Raw genomic sequence first — 26,205 nt, 5'->3', positions numbered from 1 at the left:
TCCTCCCTCTTTATGCAGGACGAGCATAAAGGGGTTCTCATTCCACAGTGCATGTTTTCATTATAGGGCAGATGAACTCATTTTCTCTGGCTACTTGGAATGGGCCAGTGTTTCAGTTAAATGTCTGGGTTTTCATTTTCTTTGAAGCATTTGACAAATAATCGTAACTTTACCTGGATTTCCAAAAATAAGGTGATTCATCAAAGGTTCTTTTAAGACTGTGGGAATAAGAGCAAAGGCTTTGCATGCATAAATCACAGAATGGTTTGGGTTGGAAGGTCTAGTCCAACCTCCCTGCAGTGAGCAGAGACATTTTCAACTAGATCACATTGCTCAGAGATCTGTCCAACCCAATCTGTAATGTTTCCAGGGATGGGGCATTTACCACCTCTCTGAGCAGCCTGGGCCAGTGTTTCACTATCATCTTCACAAAAAATGTCTTCCTTTTATCTGGTCTGAATCTCCCCTCTTTTAGTTTAAAAACATTGTCCTGTCACAACAAGCCCTGCTATGACTCTGTCCCTATCTTTTGTGAAGACCCCCTTAAGTACTGAAAGGCCACAATAAGGTCTACCTGGAACCTTCTCCAGGCTGAACAACTCCAAATAATTAAAAGATAATAGGAGTTGGAATAAATGATCACTTTACACAAGAGAGGAAAGTCCCAGAGGAATCCATGCTGGGATTGACCATGCTGGATGAGTGTGAAAGGGGCAGGTGGAAATTAGTGTAGGTATAAAGGGATGTGTGCAAGAAAGGTTTTTGTTTGTTTGTTTGTTTTTCTCCTTAGTTTATGACAGAACAACAATCTTCAGGTTGCCTAATGCCACTCAGGAACAAGGTTTTAAAGTTACTGTAGGTAACTGTGAGAAACACAGGCTTGATGCTCAGCATTAGTTAGAAGACCAACTCAGAGGAGGAGCTGCAATGAAGGGAATCAAGAGCAAACTGGGAAAAACTGTTAAGCCACTGTGTAATTCAGCAGTGCCTTCACAGCTTGAACCTGTGCTCAGTTCTTCCTTTTAAAAATAAGGGGGGGGGGGGGGAGGATATGACACTGTGCAACTGGGAAAAATTATTTTTGAGTGATATAATAGAGAGCTATGAAATGCTGAGTTATAGGGAGAAGACAAAAAAAAAACATTGATTATCTCCTACAACACGAGAACCAGGTCTGTCAGAGGAAATGGGAATTAAACACAGAGGCACTTCTTTGTGCAGTACATAGTTGGGCTGAGAGTTGGCCAAAGACATTCATAGGAAAAATACCCAGTGAGAGCTTGCTAAGTCTTGAAGGTACCTGCTGCTACTAAAGATATCACTTCTGGCACAGGCAGTCCATGAAGAGGAAATAATTGGCAATCATGAAAGTGTTCAAGGAAAATACCACTGCAAATCGCCCTGCTCCTGCTGCTGTAGTCTAAGCATCTGCAGCAGCCATAAGTGAATAGGAAATTGGGCTAAACAGACATTTAGATTTGCCCAGGAAAATGTTTGTGTGTTCCTGGAGCTTGCAGGGCCCTTGTTTCTCCTCCAGACCAAGTCAGTTTTGTAGTGGTGCTCCAGCTGCCATCTGAAGGCAGTTCAGAAACTCATCTCTCCCTAACATTTAATGTGAGGTGTCTAGTAGCTCATGTTGCTGCTTCTGTTCTGGGAGAAATCACAGAATGGTAGGGATGGGAAGGGGCCTTTAGGAATCCTCTAGTCTAAATCCCCTGATAAGGAAGGGTCACCCTCAGCAGGCTGCCCAGTGTTGTATCCAGGTGGATTTGGAATCTGCCGAGAAGGAACCTCTGTGGTAGGCTGTTCCAGTGCTATGGCATCATCACAGAAAAGAAGTTTTTCCTTACCTTCAAATGAAACCTCCTGTATTCAACTTTGTGCCCACTGACCCTTGTTCTGCTACTGGGTACCACTGAAAAGACTCTGGCCCCATCCTCTTGACACCTACTCTTTAGCTCTTGATCAACATTGAGAAGATCTTCTCTCAGGCTGCTCTTCTCCAGGCTAAACAGCTTCAGGTATCTCAGCCTTTCCTCCTCACAGAGATGCTCCAGGCATCATCCTCTTGGCCTCAGCTGGGCTCTCTCCAGTTGTACTCTGTCTCTCTTAAACTGGAGAGTGCAGAACTGGACCAGAGACTGCAGGTGGTGGCCTCACTATGGAAGAACAGAATCATAAAATCATGGAATTGTCTTGGCTGGAAAAGACCTTTAAGGTCATCGAGTCCAACCATTATCTAACTTTACTTGTAAAGTCTGGTGCCAAACTATGTCCTTTATCACCACATCTGTGCATCTTTTAAATGCTTCCAGGAATGGTGATTCAACCACCTCCCTGGGGAGCCTATTCCAGTGTTTGATAAACATTTTAGTAAAGAAGTTCCTTCTAATATACAGCCTAAACCTCTCCTGGTGAAGCTTGAGGTTGTTTCCTCAACAGCCACCTCCCTCCAACCTGCTTTCAGGGAGTTGTAGAGAGCAGCAAGGTTGCCCCTCAGCCTCCCTTTCTCCAGGCTAAACAACCCCAGTTCACTCAGCCACTCCTCACAAGACCTGTTCTTCAGATCCTTTGTGAGCTTTGCTCCCCTTCTCTGGACCCACTCTAGCACCTCAGTGTCCTTGTAGCAAGGGACACAAAACTGAACACTACTCAAGTTGCAGCCTCGTCAGCACTGAATATAGGGAGACCATCACTTTCCTGGTCCTGCTTATCACACTGTTGCTGACGCTGGCCAGGATGCTGTTGGTCTTCTTGGCCATGTGGGCTCTCTACTGTGTAGCTTTCCAGCCACTCTTCCCCAGGCTTGCAGTGTTGCACAGAGTTTTTGTGACCCAAATGGGCCAGCAGTATTTGTCTGGGTTGTTGTATCTCATACAATTTGCTTTGGCTTATTGATCCAGCCTGTTAAGTTCCCTCTGTAGAATCTTCCTGTCTTTCAGCAGATCAACAGTCCTTCCCAACTTAGTGTCATCTGCAAACTTACTGGAGGTGCCCTCTATCCCCTCATCAAGATTATTGATAAAGATATTAAAGAGAAATGGCCCCAATGCTGAGATCTGGGGAGCACCTCTTGTGACCAGCTGCCAAATGGGTTTAACTCCATTCAACACTCTTTGAGCCTGGCCATCAAGCCAGTTTTTTAACTCAGCAAAGCATCTACCCATCCAAGGCATGAGCAGCCAGTTGCTTCAGGAGGATGCTGTGGGACACAGTGTCAAATGCTTTAGTAAATCTAGGTAAACAACATCCACTGCCTTTCCCTTGTCCACTAAGTGGGTTACCTTTGTCATAGAAGGAGGTTGGGTTTGTCAAGCAGGACCTGCCCCTCATCAATCCCTGCTTGACTGGGCTGGATCAGGTGATGCTTAATGGCACTCAGGATAATCTGCTCCATGGTAGACTAGATATGTGATGACTAGAAGTGAAAGCTTCTGACTGCAAGATTTGCCTCTCCTCACTGGAACAGGTTTGAGAAACGTAGAGAACTAACATGAGGGAGGAGAAGATAAGCACTCTCTTGCCCATATTAGCCTTACTTTAGATTATCTATTTTTTTCCTCCCTAAACCTTTAATTTTGGCAGAGATTGGTAAGAAAGAGGTGGTAGAGTCATGGATGTGTCTTTTTCTTCTTTTGAAACATTTGACTCTAGTATATGCTTATTCATCCTGGTGTTTTCATTTACAGCTTGCTAATAATTTGTAGCTGAACAAACTGTTGTCTGCATTGCTCTTGCCTTGAACTTGATGGATTAGGGTTTAGAAAATAAGCCTGCAGTGTTAGAAGGTCCTGTTAGGGTTTTGTCTTTCATGTCTTGTTTGTTTGCCTCCTGAGCTAAGACAAATCTTTCAGGGCCTGCTCAGATGTCCTCTGAGAGCAGGCAGTGATTATGGCTTTGGAAATAATTATATGCATTTATTAGCCCAGTGTGCTAAGAGCAGAGCAGCTCCTGTGCACAGCTCTGTCCAGCCTGCGGTGAATGGCAGGGTCCCTCCAGCAAAGTTACAGCCTCCTTGCCCAGAGGTCCTCTACATCACATTCCTTTCTGAAAGCTGGAAATCATATAAAAATAAACCAAACAATCCTCCCACCCCTTTCCCTCTATAGCCAACATCATTATCTCCTTGTCGTTACAGCCAGGCGTTTAATTAGTTCATGCAAACAGCCCTCCTTTGATTAGGCCTGAAGTGTATTAACACAACAGTGCAGCTCGTGCTGTGCTTTTTCTTTGGAGGGTGTTCAGATGTCAGATCCATCCATTGTGGTTACAACTTGCTAAACACATTAAGGAAGGGAGAAAAATGATAAGTTCTAGTTGGTTTTTTTTTTTTTGGTTTTTCTTCAAAATGGATACTGTCTTGAACATAGATCCTGTCCTGGATTTCTAACAGCAAGTCATGCAGCAGGAGGGTGCGTAATTATGTGTGCCTTAAAGGAATTTATATTTTAGTCCATATTTTAGTCCATATTTATATTTTAGTCCATATTTTAAGTAACTCTTTTCAGTGTTTGAAAACTGAACCTTGGGAAGTGGATGCTTCTCAGAACCCAAGCAGTCTGTTGTACTCCTGGTGGTGGTGATAAAGAAAACACTGAAATGTTGCAGTAAAAAGGAAGCAGCATAAACTCGAATAGCATTTGAGCTTTCAAAAGTACCTGCTCTGGGCAATCATCAAATGTGCAACTTTTGATGAGTGAGATGCCACCTGTTTTTTGTTTACTAGCAGGAAATTGTAGGTACTGAATTAATTATTTCAAGTGGTATTTCATGGATTTCATTGTGATAAAGCAGAACTGTTGGAAATCAAGGAAAATGAGGTCATGTAAGTAAGAGGCAAGGATATGGTACAGAAGATAATTCTATATTATGTCTGTAGTTTCTACTTCAGAAACCAATGATGCCACTTGGGTCTTAATTCCATGTGCACAGACATTGTCTGCCTTAAACACCTGTAATTGCCACACATAGGACCATACTTCATGTGATCAAGGGCACAAGGAGTTTTTTTTCCCAAATGTTAGACTTGTTTGAGATGCTGAATGTTCACAGTCTTTGCTCTTCACAAAGTTAAGGCCTGAACCTTCTGCCAAGAACTTTTTTAGGTCATTGGTTAAAATTCTTTTTTTTTTTTCCACAAAGACCTCCAACACTTTATAAGCACCTCTTCAAAGGCAGATATGCGGCTGTTGTTGTTTTCTTTATCTTGGGGGTAGATGAGCAGCAGTGCCTTCCCCTTCCCAGCTAAGCTCTGACCACTCTTTGTGGTCCATATGAGTATGGAGCACCACATTTTGTGGAAATTGCCTCTCTTAGGTGATCCATTAGCAAAAATGGTGATCAAGTAATATGAACATCTTCATCGTTTATTTCACCTTCACCTTTAAGAAGCTTTTCTTTGGCTTTTGATGTAATGCTGGAATGTCCTGCAAGCACACTTTCAGGGACTGCTGGGTTGGATGAGTTGTACTAGATCAGAGTCACAGAATGGTGGCAGTTGGAAGGGAGCTCTGGAGATCATCTAGTCTGACAGCCCTGCTAAAGCAGGTTGCCCAGGATTTTGTCCAGGTGAGTTTGGAATCTCTCCAGAAAAGGAGACTCCACAATCTCCCGAGGAAGCCTCTTCCAGTCCTCTGGCACCCCCACAGGATAGAATTTTTTCCTCATGTTCAGATAGAACCTCTTGTGTTTCAGTTTGTGCCCATTGCCCCTTGTCTGAGCACCACTGAAGAGAGTCTGGCCCCATCCTCTTGACACCTGCCCTCAGGCTGTTGGTCAGCATTGAGAGCATCCCCTCTCAGTCTTCTCTAGACTAAACTTTAGTCTTCTTCCCACTTTCCATATAGAGGTATACCTGAAGACTTCTTGCTCTTGGTGATTGGTTCTCTTTTGATGCTGCCTTTGAACCTCTTGTACTTTGAGATTCTGCTGTTTCTTGTGCCTTTCCCTGCATTCTTGCCTTTCCATTTGCCTTCTCTTTATGCATCATCCAACTCTGAAATGTGTGAAACAGATAAAGGCATGCGATTAGCCTTGCTGTGCATGCACTGTGCTAACCCTCCTGTTTTATTCTTCTCCATTATCTTTTTTTGAGCTTGCTGGGATGAGGCAAGTCTTTATGTGTTGTCTGGCATTCTGCCACTCTGATACCAGCCACTGAGTTTGGACACTGCTGTAGTTATCAGTTGTAAATAATTGAGACTTTGATATTCAGGTCTCTTAGTTGACAAGAGTTTTATCTGTAACCCAAAATTTAATTGAGAGCAAGCAGAGGCTTTCTTAAATGAGAGGAGGGGTTTATGCCAGAACTGTGCCATCTGTTTTTTCTCTCAGTGAGAAAGTATTTGAGTATTTATCAAACACCTCTGTCTGGTGAAGAGGTAGGTACCTTTGTGATCTCAAAAACCCAAGCTTATTTAAGAGGCAGATTCTGATTTGAAAGTCTGCTTCATGTACCAGCTTTCTCTGCAAATTCAATCAAATATTCTTTAGTGATTAAAATGAATAATCTCTCCATCTTTCTATTTCAAACTGTTCTGTAATCAGGCTGAGAGGAACTGACTTCACAATAGCTCTGCCTCTGCACATCTTGAGTTTCCCTGTAGCTGATTCCCTTCATTCATACGGCTCAGCATCTATTTTATTTGCATACTTCTCCTCTGCGGTCAGTCCGTTATTAAAATTACATGACTGTCATCTTGTGCTGTGGACTCATCTTGATTTCTGAGTATTCTTTTGATTATATGGGGTCCCCAACACTGCTGTATTACAAATACCAAATAAGATTGTTCCAGAGAAGGAAGAAAAATACTGTGAAGATATTTGTTGCTACTTGAGAAGATAAAATCCATCTCCACTCTCATTTCCACAAGACAACTATGTCGTAAATACTGATGCCAGAATGAACCTGTGTTTTGAGTGAACTTCTATATACAAGACTTGAATTTGGATATTCAGGGTGACCTGCTTAGTGGGTGAGGGAAAGGCTGTGAATTTTAGTGTGGCCTGGTGAATGGAGTTAGCTCCAGTTGTCAACCAGTTATAAGTGGTGCTCCCCAGGGCTCAGTACTCTTCTCAATATCTCTTTAATATTTTGGTTGGAGTGTTGATCTGTTTGAAGGCAGGAAGGCTCTATTGAGGGATCTGGACAGGCTTGATTTATGGGTTGAAGCCAAAGGGATGAGGTTTAACAACACCAAGTACGAAGTGGGTCACAACATGCAGGCTGGATGTGGCTCTGGGCAACCTGATCTAGTGGGAGGTGTCCCTGCCCATGGCAGGGGAGTTGGAACTAGATGATCCTTGAGGTCCTTTCCAATCCTAACAATTCTATGATAAATGCTCCAGGCTTGGGACAGGGTGTCTAGAAAGTGTCTGGCAGAAAAGGACCTGGGAGTGTCGGTTGACACCCAGCTGAAAATGAGCCAGCAGTGTGCCCAGGTGGCCAAAAATGCCAACAGCATCCTGGCTTGGATCAGCAATGCTGTGGCCAGCAGGCCACCGTTCCCCACAGCAAACCCCCGGCCAAACTAACAGTCTGTGGTTTGGACAGGAGCACTCTGTGCTGGGTTAGGAACTGGCTGGAGGGCCGAGCCCAGAGAGTGGTGGTGAATGGTGCCACATCCAGCTGGCAGCCTGTCACTAGTGGTGTCCCCCAGGGATCAGTGCTGGGCCCCATCCTGTTCAATATCTTTATTGATGATCTGGATGAGGGGATTGAGTCCATCATCAGTAAATTTGCAGATGACACCAAGCTGGGAGCAGGTGTTGATCTGTTAGAAGGTAGAAGGGCTCTGGAGAGGGACCTTGACAGGCTGGACAGATGGGCAGAGTCCAACAAATCCAAGTGCCGGGTGCTGCACTTTGGCCACAACAACCCCATGCAGAGCTACAGGCTGGGGTCAGAGTGGCTGGAGAGCAGCCAGGTGGAAAGGGACCTGGGGGTACTGGTTGACAGCAGCTGAACATGAGCCAGCAGTGTGCCCAGGTGGCCAAGAGAGCCAATGGCATCCTGGCCTGCATCAGGCATAGTGTGGCCAGCAGGAGCAGGGAGGTCATTGTACCCCTGTACACAGCACTGGTTAGGCCACACCTTGAGTGCTGTGTCCAGTTCTGGGCCCCTCAGTTTAGGAAAGATGTTGAATTGCTGGAGCATGTCCAGAGAAGGGCAACGAGGCTGATGAGAGGCCTTGAGCACAAGCCCTATGAGGAGAGGCTGAGGGAGCTGGGACTGTTTAGCTTGGAGAAGAGAAGGCTCAGGGGTGACCTCATTGCTGTCTACAACTGCCTGAAGGGAGGTTGTAGCCAGGAGGGGGTTGGTCTCTTCACCCAGGCAACCAGCACCAGAACAAGAGGACACAGTCTCAAGTTGTGCCAGGGGAGGTTTAGGCTGGAGGTGAGGAGAAAGTTCTTCACAGAGAGAGTGGTTGGCCATTGGAATGTGCTGCCCAGGGAGGTGGTGGAGTCACCATCCCTGGAGGTGTTCAAGAGGGAATTGGACGTGGCACTTGGTGACATGAGGTCTTGGGTGACAGGTTGGGCTTTGATAATCCTTGAGGTCTTTTCCAACCTTGTTGATTCTGTGATTCTGTAATTCTGTGACTAGGGCAGTGGTGGTTCCCCTGAATGCAGTGCTGGTGAGGCTGCACCACAAATACAGGGTTCAGTTTTACACCCTTTGCTACAAGGGCATTAAGTCACTGGAGGGCAATGAAGGTGGTGAAGGGTCCAGAGCACAAGTCTTGTGAGGAGCGACTGAGGAACTGGGATTGTTGAGCGTGGAGAAAAGGAGGCTCAGGGGAGACTTTTTCTTTCTCTACAGCTCCCTGAGAGGTAGTAGTGAAGTGGGGGTTTGTCTCTTCTCCCAAGGAACAAGTGATGGGACAAGAGGAAATGGCTTCAAGTTGCACCAGAGAAGGTTTGGGCTGGATATTAGGAAACATTTATCCTCTGAAAGTGTTGTCAAGCACTTGAATAGGCTGACCAGGGCAGTGATGAAGTCCCCATCCCTAAAGGAATTTGAAAGAGGTGTATCTGTGATGCTGAGCGACATGGTTTAGTGGTGACCTGGCAATGTTGGGTTAATGGTTGGACTTGATGATCTTAAAGGTGTCTTCTAAACAAAAAATTCTATAATGAAGGATTGAGTTTCTCTTTTCCCAGAACTTTTTCTATTTTGCTTCTCTTGGTCTTCAGTTAGTAGTAATTTTTCTTGTCTTAATCATCATCAAGGTCATCCTAACCTCTTGTATCCAAGGATTCTGAAGTCACTCTCACCAGAGCTCTAGATACAGACTTTTCAGGCTGTCTGCCTAGATAGATAGAGACTGTTCCCTCTTTGTGTCTGCTGTGGCTAACATGATGTTCCTGCCGGATATGTGACTAGATGTCTTGTTTTTAAAGAGGCAGTGAAGGCAAATCCATCATGGTCCTTATCATGGTAAGTCACCATTCCCTGTTAGGGAGTGTACAGGGTTTTGGAGAAATGAAGTGTAGTATGCATGAACTTCTGCAAGAGAATTGACTCGATACAGTGAGATGTTTTGACATTAAGAAAGAGACCAGAACAACATGTTACCCATTACGCTGGTTTTAACAACAAGCATAGCAGAAAATTATTGTCTTTGACCTGAATGTTTTCTAATAGGATTCTGTTGTTTTCGCCTCTGGGTCTTCTGTTTAATACTGTGTTAAAACAGTAATTTCTAAGGGTTGGCAGGAGCTATCAATATTGGAGATGAGCAAATAAGGGAGAAATCTGTGCTTCATAGTAAGCTGTATGTGAGCAAGCTGTGCACTTTATTGTGGGAAAAATGTGAAGCTGTTTTTCTAGGAATGGTGCAGGATTCTATTCTGAGAAGCAGCGAAATATCTAGAAAATATTTAGAAGTGAAGGCGCATTATCATGAGCTTTTCTGTGTGATTCAGCAGCCAAATTATCCTTGACTGTATAAATAGTAGAAAATTGGATGGGAATAGGCAAATCATATCCCATCTGGATATAGTGCTGGTGTGTCTGCAAAGTTTTGGGGCTGTTTTTGGTATCAAAGGCAACAAGAAGAATGCTTGAAAACTGGAGATAGAGCCAAGAAAAGACAGGAAAATGACGTAAGCATCAGAATGTATGCACTTAATCTTCTTGACACCCTGAGACCTTCTGGAGTGGCAAAATGGTGGAACACAACTAATATAGAACATTTCCAGAGTGATTTATGGTGATACTTTGAAATAGTTGTCTCATCCAGTACCTAGGAGATGTGCTTTCCTGGATCCACTATATGCAAAGAGCTGGTTTGGGAAAGATGTGTTCTTGCCTGCAGTGACTCTTAAGATGTTAGATCTTAAGATCCTGAGGGATGCAAGTAGCAGAATAAAGATGTCAAAATGCAAGATGACTTGAACCTTCCCAAGGAGCCAAAGGGCAGGATCTCATGAGAGAATGCCCCTCATGGGTGGATAAACCCAGGTGAGCTTGGCTTATCTATCGGACAAGCTCTTCAAATTGCAAAGACAGTCCATCCTCATGTGCAGGAAGCTAAGCAGGCACAACAGCTTTGCTTAACTGCTTAATGGAGAAATCCTGATGGAGCTGAAACATGAAAACAGGGTGGTGTGCAGAAAGTGGAAGGAGGTATGGGGTACCCAGGATGGATACAGGCAGGCAGAGAGAGCATTATTATAGAAGTTTGGCTGGTGTCAAAACTCCAAGGGATTCTAAGGCAACAAGAAAGACTTCCATAGGTACATTGTCAATGAATGAAGACAGTTGCTGCTGGATGAGGCAGGCAGCACTGTGATGAAAGACACATGAAAAGGATGAAGTGTGGAGGGTTCCTTTGCCTTGGTCTATATTTTCAAGATCTGCTCTTGGTAGGTGGTGATTTGGGGTGATAGTACCCGTGGCAGAAGATTGCATTGGACACCAGCACAAAATTTGCCACATGCAAGTCTGTGGAAGGGCAAGAGTGAGGCAGCCCTATCTCATCTTGGGGAGTTGTGACAACGGAGAGGTCCCCAGTGGCTGAGAATGTCACATGTGTCTTCAAGAGGGTGAGAAGGAGAACTACAGGCTGGTAAGCCTTGCTTTGGACCCCAAGAGCCTTATAGGGGAGTGTGTCTTTGTGGAAGCTTCTTTGATGGTCAAGAAGGTGGCCAGGGGGATTCAGCATGAATTTTTAAGGGCAAAACGGTACCCACCCAAGCTGCTAGAACTGTGGGAAGCCACTGTGTTTCCAGTGGGAAGTTGCAATGAAGCCTGGATACTGAAAGGAGGAGATGTAGAAGCAAAGTCAGTCTTGAAATAGCCAATCTACTATAAATTGTTAAATAAAATACAGATTAAAAATAATGATGACAAAACCAGACTTGATCTACAAGTCAGGATCAGATTTAAAAGGTAAACTTCTTTTAAAATAAAAGAAATAATTTTTAAGTCTAAATATTTCTCCACTTCAAAAGTGTTAAGCATACATAATTTCTTTTTGTCTGTTGGCTGGTAAATCATAGAATAATTTGGGTGAGAAAGAACCTTTAAAGGTCATCTAGTCCAGCCGTCCTGCAGTCAGCAGGGATGTCTTCAAATCAGCAATCCTGCCCAACCTGACCTGGAGTGTTTCCAGGGGTGGGGAATATACCACCTCTCTGGGCAACTTGTTAATATCTGTCTCAGGTCCTGACAGTGCTTTAAAATAAGAGATCTTTTCAATTTGGATAAAAAACCCTAATCTCTGTCTATCCTAGACTGGATACAGAGAGGAACCAGATTCAGGAGCTGGATTCTGGAGCTGGTTTCCGGAACACAGGGATCAAAGGAAGAATGGACAGAGGCCTCCTCAGACACTGACCATTGAAGAAGGAGCTTGACCTTGGTGATCCCTCAGCTACATGACTATGATGTACATGGAATGGGATTCCTTGCTCAGTTTAGGGTCACCTGTCCTGTCTGATTCCTACCTACAAGTGCCATCCCTTACTCACTGCACCCCCAGCATGGCACACAAAATTTAGCACCAACTTTGGTATCCATAAGGGCAAGTATAAGCAAGAGCCTTTGTGCAGGCCAGTCCTTGGCAGTAACTTTAAACATGGAGCATTATCACTGCTAGCAGCAGCCACTGTCTGTGCAAACACGACGCTAGCTCCAGAAAGTGCTGTCACTGAGAGGAGCCTGAGCTGAGAAGTAGAATCACTGAACAGAATTAGTTCTGTTCTAGCTCAAACCAGAGCAATCACACACTTCTTTGTTCCCACTAGCTGAAATGAATCTATAGCTTTATTAAATGTCGACCACATGATTCAAGCTTTTATTTTATGTTGAGGAAATAAAGGATGAGACTGTGCTCTCTGCTTGCTCACCGCAAGTCTTTGGGGCTGCTGGGGAGAGCTGGAGCACTTGCAGCTGAGGTTGAGAATGTCTCTTACAGAGGGTGGTGATTTGATGAAGCTTGTGACTTCCCTTGGAAATGCCATTTCTGTAACTTTATGTTTTGAGTTTATTTTGCTTTCCTGGTTATCATTAAGACATGCTTCTCAGCAGGGAATTGTTCAAAATAATTTTATACCATGCAGAAATCCTCTTACTGCTCTTAGTAGCTGTTACAGTATAGTGTCTGTTGGTGTTTATTAAATTCAGCATTCTATATCTTGGTCATAAATCTACTTGGAGAGCAGGGATGTGTAATTATTTTGTCTCTCCTTAGTATTTCCAATCTGATTGCACGTGCTTAATATGGTGTGAGTCTTCTGGTGACCCTTTTTTTTTTTCCTCCCCTCTGTTAGCTAAAATTTCTCTCTATAGTTCTTTCAACTCATGTCTTTAAAAGTGGGTGTTTTTCCATTTGATGTTAATGAATCAGACATTGGCAGTGTTTTCTATGACGTGGTAAACAATTGCTCTGATAGCCTGCCAGATGAAGACGACCGGCCTGGATGAGCAAGCAGCTCCTGAAGGATTTAAGGGAAAAAAAGAGGGTTTATCGCCTTTGGAAAGGGGGGGAGGCAACTAGTGATATGTTTAAGGATGTTGCTAAATCATGTAGAAGAAAAATTAGAGAGGCAAAAGCACAGTTAGAAATTAAACTGGACGCTTCCGTGAAGGACAACAAAAAGCTTTTTTATAAATATATTAATGCTAAAAAGAGGGGCAAGAGGAGCCTCCACTCTTTATTGGACGTGGAGGGTAGCATTGTAACTAAGGATGAGGAGAAGGCTGAGATTCTAAATACCTTCTTTGCCTCCATTTTCAACAGTAAGGCAGGAGGACTTCAGGATAACTGGCCTCCTGAACTGGTCGATGGGGTCAAGGAGCAGTGTTGTACTCCTGAAATCCATGTGGAATTAGTTTGAGACTTGTTGAGTCACTTGGATATTCACAAGTCCATGGGACCTGATGGGATTCATCCTAGGGTGCTGAAAGAGCTGGCAGATGAGCTGGCCAAGCCTCTGTCCATCATTTTCCACCAGTCCTGGCTCACTGGAGAGGTCCCAGAAGACTGGAAACTGGCCAATGTGACACCCATCCACAAGAAGGGACGAACAGAAGAACCTGGGAACTACAGGCCTGTCAGCCTGACCTCAGTGCCAGGGAAAATCATGGAGCAGATTGTCTTGGGGGCAATCACTGCACACCTGAAGGATGGCCAAGGAATCAGGCCCAGCCAACATGGATTTAGGAAGGGCAGGTCCTGCCTCACCAACCTGATCTCCTTCTATGATCAGGTGACCCGCCTGGTGGACGTAGGAAAGGCTGTGGATGTAGTCTACCTGGACTTCAGCAAGGCCTTTGACACTGTCCCCCACAGCAAACTCTTGGCCAAACTGTCAGCTTGTGGCTTGGACAGCAGCACTGTGCTGGGTTAGGAACTGGCTGGAGGGCCGAGCCCAGAGAGTGGTGGTGAATGGTGCCACTGCCAGCTGGCAGCCTGTCACTAGTGGTGTCCCCCAGGGATCAGTGCTGGGCCCCATCCTGTTCAATATCTTTATTGATGATCTGGATGAGGGGATTGAGTCCATCATCAGTAAATTTGCAGATGACACCAAGCTGGGAGCAGGTGTTGATCTGTTAGAAGGTAGAAGGGCTCTGCAGAGGGACCTTGACAGGCTGGACAGATGGGCAGAGTCCAACAGGATGGCATTCAACAAGTCCAAGTGCCGGGTGCTGCACTTTGGCCACAACAACCCCATGCAGAGCTACAGGCTGGGGTCAGAGTGGCTGGAGAGCAGCCAGGTGGAAAGGGACCTGGGGGTACTGGTTGACAGCCGCCTGAACATGAGCCAGCAGTGTGCCCAGGTGGCCAAGAGAGCCAATGGCATCCTGGCCTATATCAGGCATAGTGTGGCCAGCAGGAGCAGGGAGGTCATTGTACCCCTGTACACAGCACTGGTTAGGCCACACCTTGAGTGCTGTGTCCACTTCTGGGCCCCTCAGTTTAGGAAAGATGTTGAATTGCTGGAGCATGTCCAGAGAAGGGCAACGAGGCTGGGGAGAGGCCTTGAGCACAAGCCCTATGAGGAGAGGCTGAGGGAGCTGGGGGTGTTTAGCCTGGAGAAGAGGAGGCTCAGGGGAGACCTCATTGCTGTCTACAACTACCTGAAGGGAGGTTGTAGCCAGGAGGGGGTTGGTCTCTTCTCCCAGGCAACCAGCACCAGAAGAAGAGGACACAGTCTCAAGCTGCGCCAGGGGAGGTTTAGGCTGGAGGTGAGGAGAAAGTTCTTCACAGAGAGAGTGGTTGGCCATTGGAATGTGCTGCCCAGGGAGGTGGTGGAGTCACCATCCCTGGAGGTGTTCAAGAGGGGATTGGATGTGGCACTTGGTGCCATGGTTTAGATAGGCATGAGGTGTAGGGTGACAGGTTGGACTCGATGATCTTTGAGGTCTCTTCCAGCCTTCTTGATTCTATGAGTGAGCCACAGACTTTGAAATGCTTCATTTGTTTTTTGTTGGTTTTGGTTGGTTTTTTTAAACATGCTTATTTTGATAGCCATTACAGCCTATTCCTTAAATATCTTGAGTTTTATATGCCTTACTTGGCACTTGTGAGGTCACACCTGGAATACTGGATTACTTTTTGAGTCACTCACTCTAAAAAGGACATTGAGGCACAGGAACGTGTCCAAAGAAAGGGAATGAAGCCACTGAAGGGTCTAGAGCCTGAGTCTTGTGAGGAGCAGCTGAGGGAGCTGGGGTTGTTTAGCCAAGAGGTTAAGGGTGACCTTCTTGCTCTCTAAACTCCCTGAAAGGTTGGAGCAATGTAGGTGTTGGTCTTTTCTCCCAAGTAACAGTTGATAGGGCAAGAGGAAATTGCCTCAAGTTGTACCATGGGAGATTTAGGATGGACAGGCTGCCCAGGGCAGTGGTGGTGTCTCCATCCATGGAGGGACTGAAAAACTGGGGATGTGTTACTGAGACACATGGTTTAGTGGTGACCTGGCAGTGCCAAGTTGATGGTTGGATTTGATCTTAAAGGGCTTTTCCAACCGAAGTGATTCTATGAATTAACAATTAGTTTTTAACAGTTTGAAGGGAGTTAACCTTTTTCCTTGTGAGTTTGAGCCATTTTGAGGCTTTTTTCTGGGGTTTCTTTCGGGCTATTTTAGGGACATTTTGGAGATTTTTTTTTTTTTTCCCCACATTGGACCTCCATCATGCTTTAAGGTAGGCTCTGGAACTTTATTTTGATTCAGAGGTTTCCAACTATGTGGAGCTGGAAATTGGGAAATTAATCTTTGTAGAACACCTAATAAAGAGCTGAAGTTAGTCATCCTGGTGATTTCAGTGTTCACTATTTTTTTTTCAGGTACCAGCATAGCTTCTCTCTCTCATTCAAGGTGTCCTCTTTTCGGTAACATTTAATATTGACTGAGGTCTTCATCATTTGGAACCATTAAAGAGACTGATTCTCCTCTCAAGCAGTGCTTGTCAATGCTGCTCTCATCCCAATTTGGGAATTATCCAGATTATCTCTGCAGTTTCAAATGGTTTCAGAAGAAGTTTCCTTTTCTCCTGTGCTGCAGTCCTCTGTTATACAATCACCATATTCTGCAGGAAAGATGGTCAAGACAGAAGATTCCTCTATGGAAAGGAGTGTTATCCTTGCTGGTGGTAGTGGAGATTATGGTGATTGATGGTTTCCTTTTATGGAAGGCTGAATCAAGGCTGATTTGGATTCCTTTTTTCTTTTGTTTTATTCTCTCATAGCTCAGAATCTTACCTTTTGTCATCAGTAGTGGATTTTTCTGCTATCTGGAATAATTAATCTTTGCTAGACATCCAGTGATAAATGGGAGAGGAAGGGTGGAAAGGGTAAGAATGAATTATGTTTCAGCATTAGGCTTCAATGAAGTTGTGAATATGCTGCTTGCTCACAAAAGGCAGTGATTTGTGGAGCTTTTCATGGACAATCCTGTATGTTTTGTTGGGAGAATGCACCTGGATCTTGTCCCAGACTCTGCAATTTATCTGTACACCATCAAAATCAATTGTACTGACCATACCAAACTCTCCCTAACGTGAGGTTTCATATTGTCATCCATGTCTGAAGAGCATTAAGTGCTCAGGCTCCCTTGGGTTTGTCCCAAAACCAAACATGATTCTCATTCCCTACTCTGACTCTCCCTCTTGCCCAGTCTTTGTTTCCAGAAAAGGAGTTCTGAAGGCTCAGTTGCTATAGGAGTGTGTTTCTCACAGTACTGTTTAGAAGAGCCCTGCAACACTCCCCCAGTGCAGCTCTTGACCATGCAGAACAACCCCCTGACTTTTATGAGTGTGCATGCTTGTGTATCTTTTTATCCATGCACTGCTGTGAAGTTAAGGGCCCCCAGGCTGCTGAGGGTTTTAAACTGGATTGTAATTCTGCTGGTAACATAAAAACTCTCTCCTGAAAGATGTTGGATGGGTGGATGCTTTGCTAAGAACTAGCTGGATGGCCAGGACAAAGAGTGGTGGGGAATGGAGCTAAATCCTGTTTGCAGACAGTGACAAGGGGTGTTCCCCAGGGCTCAGTATTGGGGCCAGTTATGTTCAGTATCTTCATTGATGATCTGGATGAGATCAAGGGCAGCTCCAGTAAGTTTGCAGATGACACCAAGTTGGATGGGAGTTTTGAGCTCTTTGAGGGTAGGGAAGCTCTGCAGAGACAGCTGGACAGACTGGATCAATGGGGTGAGGGTCAACAAGACCAAGTGCTGGGTCCTGCACTTGGGTCACCACAACCCCATGAATGTTCCTGGCTTGGAGAAGAGTGGCTGGAAACTGCCCAGTGGAAAAGGACTTGGGAGTGCTGGTCAACAGCCAAGTGAATATGAGCCAGTGTGTGCCCAGGTGGTCACGAAGGCCAAGAGCATCCTGGCTTGGATCAACAGTAGTGTGGCCAGCAGGACTAGAGAGGTGACCGTCCCCCTCTACTCAGCACTGATGAGGCCACACCTTGAATTTTGGGTTCTGTTTTAGCTTCTTCACTTCCTAGAAAGATTTTTGAGGTGCTGGGGCATGTCCAAGGAAGGGCAGTGAAGCTGGTGCAGGATCTAGAGCACAAGTCTTGTGAGGTGTGGCTGATGGAACAGGATTGTTCAGCCTGGGGAAGAGGAGACTCAGGGGAGACCTGTTCCCTCTCTACAAGGCCCTGAAATGAGATTGGAATGAGGTGGGGGTCAGTCTCTTCTCCCAGGTAACAAGCAATAGGACAAGAGGAAACAACCTCAAGTTGTGCCAGAGGGGTTTAGGTTGGACACGAGGAACAATTTCTTCATGAACAGGGTTGTCAAGCCCTGGACCAGGCTCCCCAGGGAAGTGGTGAAGTCAGCATCCCTGGAGGTATTTAAAAGACACATAGATGTGGTTTAGCAGCAGCATACTTGGTGATGTTAGGTTCTTGGTAGGACTCGTAGATCTTAGAATCACAGAACATTAGAGGTTGGAAGGGACCTTCAGTGATCATCAAGTCCAATCACCCTGCCAAAGCAGGATCACCTACAGTAGGCTGCACAGGAATACATCCAGGTGGGTTTTGAAAGTCTCCAGAGAAGGAGACTCCACAGCCTCACTGGGCAGCCTGTTCCAGTGCTCTGTCACCCTCACTCTGAAGAAGTTTCTCCTTATGTTGAGGTGAAATCATCTATGTTCAAGCTCGAACCTGTCTTATTACTGTGCACCTCTGAAAAGAGCCTGGCCCCCTCCACTTGACACCCACCCCTCAGATATTTATAGACATTGATGAGATCCCCTTTCAGTCTTCTCAAGACCTAACAGCCCCAGGGCTCTCAGTGTCTCTTCACAGGGGAGATGCTCAAGTACCCTAATCATCCTTGTGGCTCTCTGCTAGACTCTCTCCAGCAGATCCCTGTCTCTCTGGATCTTTCCCAGCCTAGATGATTCTATGTTGAAAGGTCTTCAGAAGTTACCTTCACAATTTTAATGGAGGCATTTGTTTTGCAGGTATTCCGAACGAAGCCTGACAAAATGCATTGGGATAACGATAGAGACCAGGCCGGATTACTGCCTGAAGCGGCATTTAAGTGACATGTTGTCCTATGGCTGCACCAGGCTGGAGATCGGGGTGCAGAGCGTCTATGAGGACGTGGCCAGGGACACCAACAGGTGAGAAGGATGCTTCACAGAGAAGCTGAGCTCGGCTGCTTGCTGTGTATTTCACGGAATACTCTTGAATAGCATATCTTGACCTTTTTGCTTGCTTTAACATGGAGTGTTGAAACGTTCTGCTTTGTTTTCTTTCTTGTGTGGCTGTGTCTGTTGAAAAAAACTAGTAAACTGCACTGGCTTCATGAATGTCTTTGTGATACTGTGTAGACTAGGACTTGAGAAAACAGAGGTTTTTGGGATGGTTAACTTTAAGCTTAGTTTCTTTTCCTGTATTGTACACCTCTCTTTTTATTGCATTGTAAATAAAACATAGATCATAGAATTGTTTAGGTTGGAAAATGCCTTCAAGGTCCAGCCATTAACCCAGCACTGCCAGATCATCACCAGACCATGCCCTTCAGCACCACATCTCCAAGGCTTTTAAATCTTTCTGCAAGTGTTGACTCCACCACTTCCCTGGGCAGCCTGGTACAGGGCTTGGCAACCCTTTTGGAGAAGAAATTATTCCAAATGTCCAACCTGAACTCCCCTGGCACAGCTTGGGGCTGTTTTCTCTTGTCCTGTCACTTGTTGCCTGGGAGTAGAGACTGACCTCCAGCTCACTCCAGCCTCCTTCTGGGGAGTTTTGTGAAGCAGATGTTGAGTAAATCCAGTGCAGTATAATTTATTGGGAAATAGCAAACAGCATCTTCTCTACACCAGCTCCCTTTTTCTGCTTAGTACTGGGAGAGACTGGCAGGCACAGAGCGTGAGGCGTAGCCAGAAGCAACGCTTGTTGATAGATTAACCGCAGTCATTCTAGGCATAGAGTATCTCTAGGGACTGCAAAATATATTCACAAGAGGCCTGTGATTTATTCCTTGTCATCTTGGACCTGTGGCCAAAAGAACAGTTGTCCTACGTAGGAGAGTGCACAATACATAGCTCATCCTACCCCTTGGAGGCAAGTAAGCCAATCTCTTTTATTTATTGCAAGTCTGATAGTTCTGTTGAGATTTTGAAAGGAGTGATTTTTCTCGTTTGTTTTTTTTTTCTCCTACTCTTGCCACTCATACAACTTGCTTTCATTCTTATTGTATATTCCAGTCACCCACCAAAGATGGTTAATAACCCTAATCAAAGGTAATGACAGAGAGATTATGGTTCAATAAGCAAAGCAAATTCTTGTTAATACCTACCTTAAAGGCAGTAGTGCAAAACTTGAATATGTTGGACATTTTCTTTTACAGACTTAAAGAATCCACAATGAGTTTTCTCCTGTGGGTTTAGCTGTAGTATTGCTGGTGCACGGAAGGGCAGGATGTCACTGCTATGCAATGGTCAGGCTCCAGGTCTCAGTAGGCAGGAAAATATATTTATTGAGTAGTTCAGGAGTTAAGAGCTAGTATTATAGGTGGTTCTTCCCTCCTCTAGATGTCAGAGCTTTCCAGAGGAAAAGATCTATGCTAAGGAACATCACTAGATCTCACTCTTTACTAGATGTATTCATTTACAGTTAGTTCTGACACATTGTAAACTTAATTAATTTCTCTTCAGCTTTTTAAATCTCCTTTACAGCTAAAATCTTTTGAAGGTGTCTTTATCGGAGGGGGAACTTTAAAACGTCAGCTCTCACTTCAGTCATCTTCAGTTTTCCTCCAGTTTTGTCTGTCACATCAGAGCTGGTGCCATAAGTCATTCAAAGCTCTATGTCACTTTTGTCTTGTCTGTTTGCTGATGAACCCTTGCTTTCCTGCTAGTGAATCAGAAGAGCAGTGTAGTAGTATCCTGACTTGATTTGGTCAGAATTAATCCTGTATAGAATGATAGTTTAAAAATTTTTTTTGGTACTTTTCAAAGCTGCTTGCAGAATTCCTCTAAGGCTTTGCTGCAAGCTGTCTCAGAGTGGGGAGAATGCAGGCTGTTGATCCAAATAGCTCCCTTAACCTTTTTAGAACAATGAATTGGAATGTACTTGTAGAGAAGAGTGATTTAAGTTTCTCTTTCCTTTGAAATGACCTCATTTTGCTGCTGTTCTACTTTGTGGGGGATGTGTTTTGACTTTATACTTTTAATATTTTGCTTGTAGCAAAATGTCAGATTACAACCAATTAGGCTAACTGTTTGGAAATTACTTTCTATTATATTCCATAAGTCATTAGTGAGGTTTTTGAGTGCTTTTGCTGGCTGTGAGGCAGAAAAATATTCAAGAACAGATCTAGGCATCAAATAATCAAGTTATTGATGCAGCTCAAATTCCACTTCTAATAAGAAAATAATTTTTATTTATGAAGCAAGTCTCCATTTGCTTCCCTCAGGCTACTCAAGGTCTTGAGTAATACTGTCCTTGAACAGTCTCAGAAAAACACCGTAATACTTCTGAAAAATAATAATAAATAAAACTATAGTCAGAAAAGTACATGTAGACATCGAACGGAGGTGGAATCTTCCAGGAGGGAGGAAGGAAATGGTCCTTAAAACAAGGTAAGTAGCTGTTTGGTTTGGTTGACATTAGGTCTTGGCAGAAAGCTGAGATGTAAAGAAGCCCAGATGACATGAGGTTTCCATCCAAAGGATTATGGAGGAGAAAAGTCATCTGCTGAGCTAACCTGTTGGAAAGGAATGCCAAAAGATGGGGTGAATTGGTGTGAAAGTGTGATGGGAATAAAATGGGGACTGGAGAGGGGAGAATGTAGCAGATACTGAGAGGATGGAAATTTCCAGAATTATCAGCAAGAACCCTCCCAGTTGGGGAAGAGCAAAGACTTGGTGAATATTGATCACATGTGATGGTCACAGCTACCGCCTAGTAGCTGTCTGCAGTGAGAGTGATTGCTATTGTGGAGACAGAAGGTGGATCCTGAGCCGTGGAGGTGGAAGGGAAGAGGAGTGTGCTTGTGGTTCATGATTTATGTGGGATTCAATCTTTGTTCCTGCCATTTTTGGGGCTCCTAGTCTCTCCTGCAGAGAAAGTCTGAGTTAGTTTGGTTTGATGTTGGTGGAGAAGAACATGAAATCCTTCAATAGTCCTGATGTAACCTGTGTTTTGGAGGTTTGGCACCTCTCAAGTTGGGAAGAGTTTGTGTTTCTCTAAAAGGAGTACCCAAGAGTTTGGCAAGCCTGTAGCTCTGTGATTTTTCTAGCAAGCTGATTTTACTGATTTTACCCATCTTGTCCTCTTCTGTTGCTTTCATTTCTGGTTGTACTTCAGTTTGATTACACACAGCTTTCAGTGCAGTGTGTCCTAGCTTGTGCTGTGGCGTCAGCTTGTGTCATAACTTAGCCAATTGAATTTCAGCAGCTTTCCAGAGGTTTCTCAGGCAATGATTTGAATAGCTGCAAGCCTTCACAGTATCGCAGTATATCAGAGGTTGGAAGGGACCTCTAGAGATCATCAGGTCCAACCCCCCTGCCAGAGCAGGATCACCTAGGATAGTCCGCACAGGAACGCATCCAGGTGGGTTTTGAAAGTCTCCAGAGAAGGAGACTCCACAACCCCCCTGGGAGCCTGTTCCAGGGCTCTGTCACCCTCACTGTAAAGAAGTTTCTTCTCATGTTGAGCTGAAATCTTCTATGTTCAAGTCTGAACCCATTGTTCCTTGTCTTACCACTGTGAACCACCCAAAACAGCCTGGCCCCCTCCACTTGACACCCACCCCCCAGATATTGATAGACATTGATCAGATCCCCTCTCAGTCTTCTCTTCTCCAGATTAAACAGCCCCAGGGCTCTCAGTCTCTCTTCACAGGGGAGATGCTCAAGTCCCCTAAGCATCCTTGTGGCTCTCTGCTGGATTCCCTCCAGCAGGTCTCTGTCTCTCTTGAACTGGGGAGCCCCAAACTGGACACAGGGCAGAGTAGAGAGGTAGAAGAACTTCCCTAGCCCTGCTGGACACAGCTTTCTTGATGCATCCCAGGATCCCATTGACTCTCTTGGCCACAAGAGCACATTGTTGTCCCATGGAGAACTTGCTGTCCCCCAGCACTCCAAGGTCTTTCTCTGTGGAGCTGCTTTCCAGCAGGGCAGCCCCTAACCTATACTGGTGTGTGTTGTTATTCCTCCTCAGATGTAGGACCCTGCACTTGTCCTTATTACACTTCATGAGGTTTGCCTGCACCCAGCTCTCCAGCCTATCCAGGTCATGTTGGATGGCTGCACAGCCTGAGGGGTGTCAGCCAATCCCCCCCAGTTTTGTATCATCAGGAACTTGCTGAGGGTGCTCTCAATGCCCTCAGCCAGGTCGTTGATAAAGATGTTGAACAAAACTGGACCCAGTACTGATCCTTAGGGGACACCACTTGCCACAGGCCTCCAAGTTGACTCTGTGCCACTGATGACAACCCTCTGAACTCTGTTGTGGAGCCATTTTTCAATCCACCTCACTGACCAGCCATCTCTGCCACATCTCCTGAGCTTTTCTATGAGGACGTTATGGGAGACAGTATCAAAAGCTTTACTGAAGTCAAGATATATGACATCCTTGGTGTAGAAGTAGTAAACTAGACTACTTGAAGCCCCTAGAGTAGTTTATTAGTAGCCATGGTTCAATCTCAACCCTTCTCACTTCCTTCTCAATTAAAGGTGTCACATTGTGTCTTCTTCTGTGTAATCCTGAATCTCTTCTCTCTCTTTGCCAGAGGTCACACTGTGAAGGCTGTGTGTGAATCCTTTCACTTAGCCAAGGACGCCGGGTTTAAAGTGGTGGCACACATGATGCCTGATCTACCAAACATGGGCCTTGAAAGGGACATGGACCAGTTTGTTGTGAGTATGGCTTGAAATAACCCAAAATTTCTGGTGTGTTCCTGCTTTTTTTTTTTTTCCTTTTTTTTTTAAATCTAACGCTACTTCTCTTTATTAGCTCAGCTATTAGTTAGGATCCAGGCCAGAATTTTCTTAAGGACAAATAATTCAAAATTCATTTTGGAAGGTGGAGGGTGAGAAAGATTTGTTGAACTACTTCATCCAGAAAATTGTATCTTTGCCTCATGAAAGCCTGAGTCACTCAGGTCTCAGTGGAATATAGCTCTTCCGATATTAACTAGGCCTTTTACTTTTTTTCCAAAGTGGCTTTTTTTCCTTGAATTTAGGATAATATGTGATTGAAAGTTAAAAGCATACTATCTGAAAGGTAATTAATTGCAGAGTAGAGTGTATAGGTGTATTATAGAGCATATCTGTTCTTGGCTGACTGCTGTTCAATATCTTTATCAATGATGTGGAAGGAAACGCAAAATTATTTCGAGAAAAATGGAAGTGAAGGAATGAAGAGCAAATGGTAAACAGCATAGAGAATTGAACACTTTTATCTACTAGTGTGGTAGATTTATTTTATATTTTTGTTACTTTTTTAACAAAAATTGCTAATCTTTTAAAATAGTACAGAAATTACAGTCATGACACAGGTATTCAGAAGTGCATTCAGCAAAGTATGACCACAGAGTCAAGGGAGATTGTCCTCCCTCTCTACTCTGCATTAGTCAGGCCACATCTGGAGTTGTGGGTGCAGTTTTGGGTTCCCCAGTTTGAGACAGGGAGCTACCAGAGCAAGTCCAGGAGAGGCTATGAAGATGCTGAGGAGATTGGAGCATCTTTCTGATGAGGAATGGATGAGAGATGTGGGAATGTTTAGCCCAGAGAAGAGCAGACTGAGAGGGGATCTTTTCAGTGGTTATCAATAACTAAAGGGCAGGGGTCCAACAGATGAGGCAAGACTCTTTTCAGTGGTGTCCTATGACAGGACAAGGGGCAATGTGCACAAACTCGAACCCAGGAGTTTCCATCTGAGTGTGAGGAAGAACTTTCCTGTGAGGCTGCTGCAGCCCTGGAGCAGGCTGCCCAGCGATGTTATGCAGATTCCAAACCCACCTGGACATTGCAATCCTGGGCTACCTGGTGTGCGTAACCCTTCCAACCTCCACCTTGCTGGGATTCTGTAAACCAGTTGACCTTCTCTGCTCTATTTTATCACTCAACAAATCTCCCAGCTTTCTTTTAATCCCCCCTCTCACAGCATTTTCTGTCTCCTCTTCTTGAAAACTTGGTTTTCTGTTTCTGCAGAAATCATCCGTAATAAATGGACAAAATACAGCACGGCATTACCCCTTCCCCTAACAAGGAGGTGAGCCTGCTGGCCTGCAGAAACTGGAGGCAGCTCAGCATTCCCTGAATATAAACATTTTAAACGGACTCCTCAGTTCTCCTCCAGTGGAACAGGAGCAACTCCAGCTCTGACAGTGGAAAAATCGTTTACCATGAATAAGCAGCAAAGAAAAATAATCACTAAAGACTTCCTACAGAGGCTTGTAATTCTGCCTTAATCCTCCCTCTTCAGTTTTACATTGTGAAAATACTTTAGATTACTGTCTCCTCATTTCTGGGTCTTACCCAAGGTTAGCTCTTCAGATCTTTTTGTCAGTATTGCTTTTTTTCCACCACAAATTGTCTCCAACCTAAGACAACTTCACTAGTGACAGGCCTGTAAAGAACACAAAACTACAGCTGCAGCTTCATGAGATATTGAGTAAGACGTCAGATTTTGCTGTACCCTTCTTCACTGGTGATTATGGAAGCACAGCTAATGTGATGTGCACTCTCTACCTTCTTCAGCATCGTGATAATAATGTAGTAATATGGGAAAAACAGAGTCTGGGGCAGAAGTTTTGGGGTAACTTTGAGCACTCTCACTGATTTTAATCTCTAGTTTTGCACACATGACTTTGCTCTAGCCTCTTGCTTTGCCATATGAACAGAATCACAGAACCACAGAATGTTAAAGGTTGGAAGGGACCTCCAGAGATCATTGAGTTCAACCTCCCTGACAAAGCAGGATCACTAGGGCAGGCTGCACAGGAAGCATCCAGGCAAGTTTTGAAAGTCTCCAGAAGAGGAGACTCCACAGCCTCTCTGGGCAGCCTGTTCCAGTGCTCTGTCACCCTCACCATAAAGAAGTTTCTCCTCATGTTGAGGTTGAACATCCTTTGTTCTAGCTTGTACCTGTTGTTCCTTGTCCTATCACTGGGCACCACCAAAAAACAGACCATCACCTTCATCTTGACACCCACCCCTCAGGTATTCATAGATGTTGCTAAAATCCCCTTGCACCTTTCTCTTCTCAGACTAAACAGCCCCAGTTCTCTCAGTCTTTCTTCATAGGAGAGATGTTCAGGTCCCTTAATCATCCTTGCTGCTCTCCATTGGACTGTCTCCAGTAGATCCCTGTCTCTCTTGTGTTGGGGAGGCCAAAACTTGACACAGTATTCCAGGTGTGATGTCACCAAGGCAGAATAGAGGGGGAGAACCTCCCTGGACCTGATGAACACACTTTCCTTAATGCATCCTGGGATGCACTCTTGAGAACGTAATATCCTGAGTGCTATATTAATTTTATGAAGAACTCAAGGAACTCTGCACAAAATGTCTTAGAAAAACACCTACTGCAGGTTTCAGAATTTCCTTCATGTACAGTACAGCTACATCTTCGATTGCTTCTCTCTAGATGTGCCTGTTTGCAGTGTACCAGGCTAAACCATTGCTTTCTTCCTGTGCTTCTGATCAATATATCCCACTGTATTGATAACTTTTTAGTGCCAGAAAACATCTAACCTGATCTTGCACAGAAATCTACCAGA

At 44.7% G+C, this 26,205-nt stretch overlaps 1 protein-coding gene across 1 annotated transcript in view; it reads left to right on the top strand.

Annotated features, from left to right (window-relative positions):
• The window catches only part of ELP3 (elongator acetyltransferase complex subunit 3), a 113,306-nt gene that overhangs the window by 27,965 nt on the left and 59,136 nt on the right, over positions 1 to 26,205 (top strand). Inside the window, exons 8-9 of the mRNA XM_054383687.1 lie at positions 18,431 to 18,592; positions 23,212 to 23,338. Coding sequence (XP_054239662.1) covers positions 18,431 to 18,592; positions 23,212 to 23,338 — 289 coding nt within the window. The remainder of the gene's footprint in view (positions 1 to 18,430; positions 18,593 to 23,211; positions 23,339 to 26,205) is intronic.

Source organism: Indicator indicator, chromosome 9, assembly GCF_027791375.1.
Source record: "Indicator indicator isolate 239-I01 chromosome 9, UM_Iind_1.1, whole genome shotgun sequence".
NCBI lineage: Eukaryota > Metazoa > Chordata > Aves > Piciformes > Indicatoridae > Indicator > Indicator indicator.
This window is presented reverse-complemented; position numbering and strand designations above follow the sequence as displayed.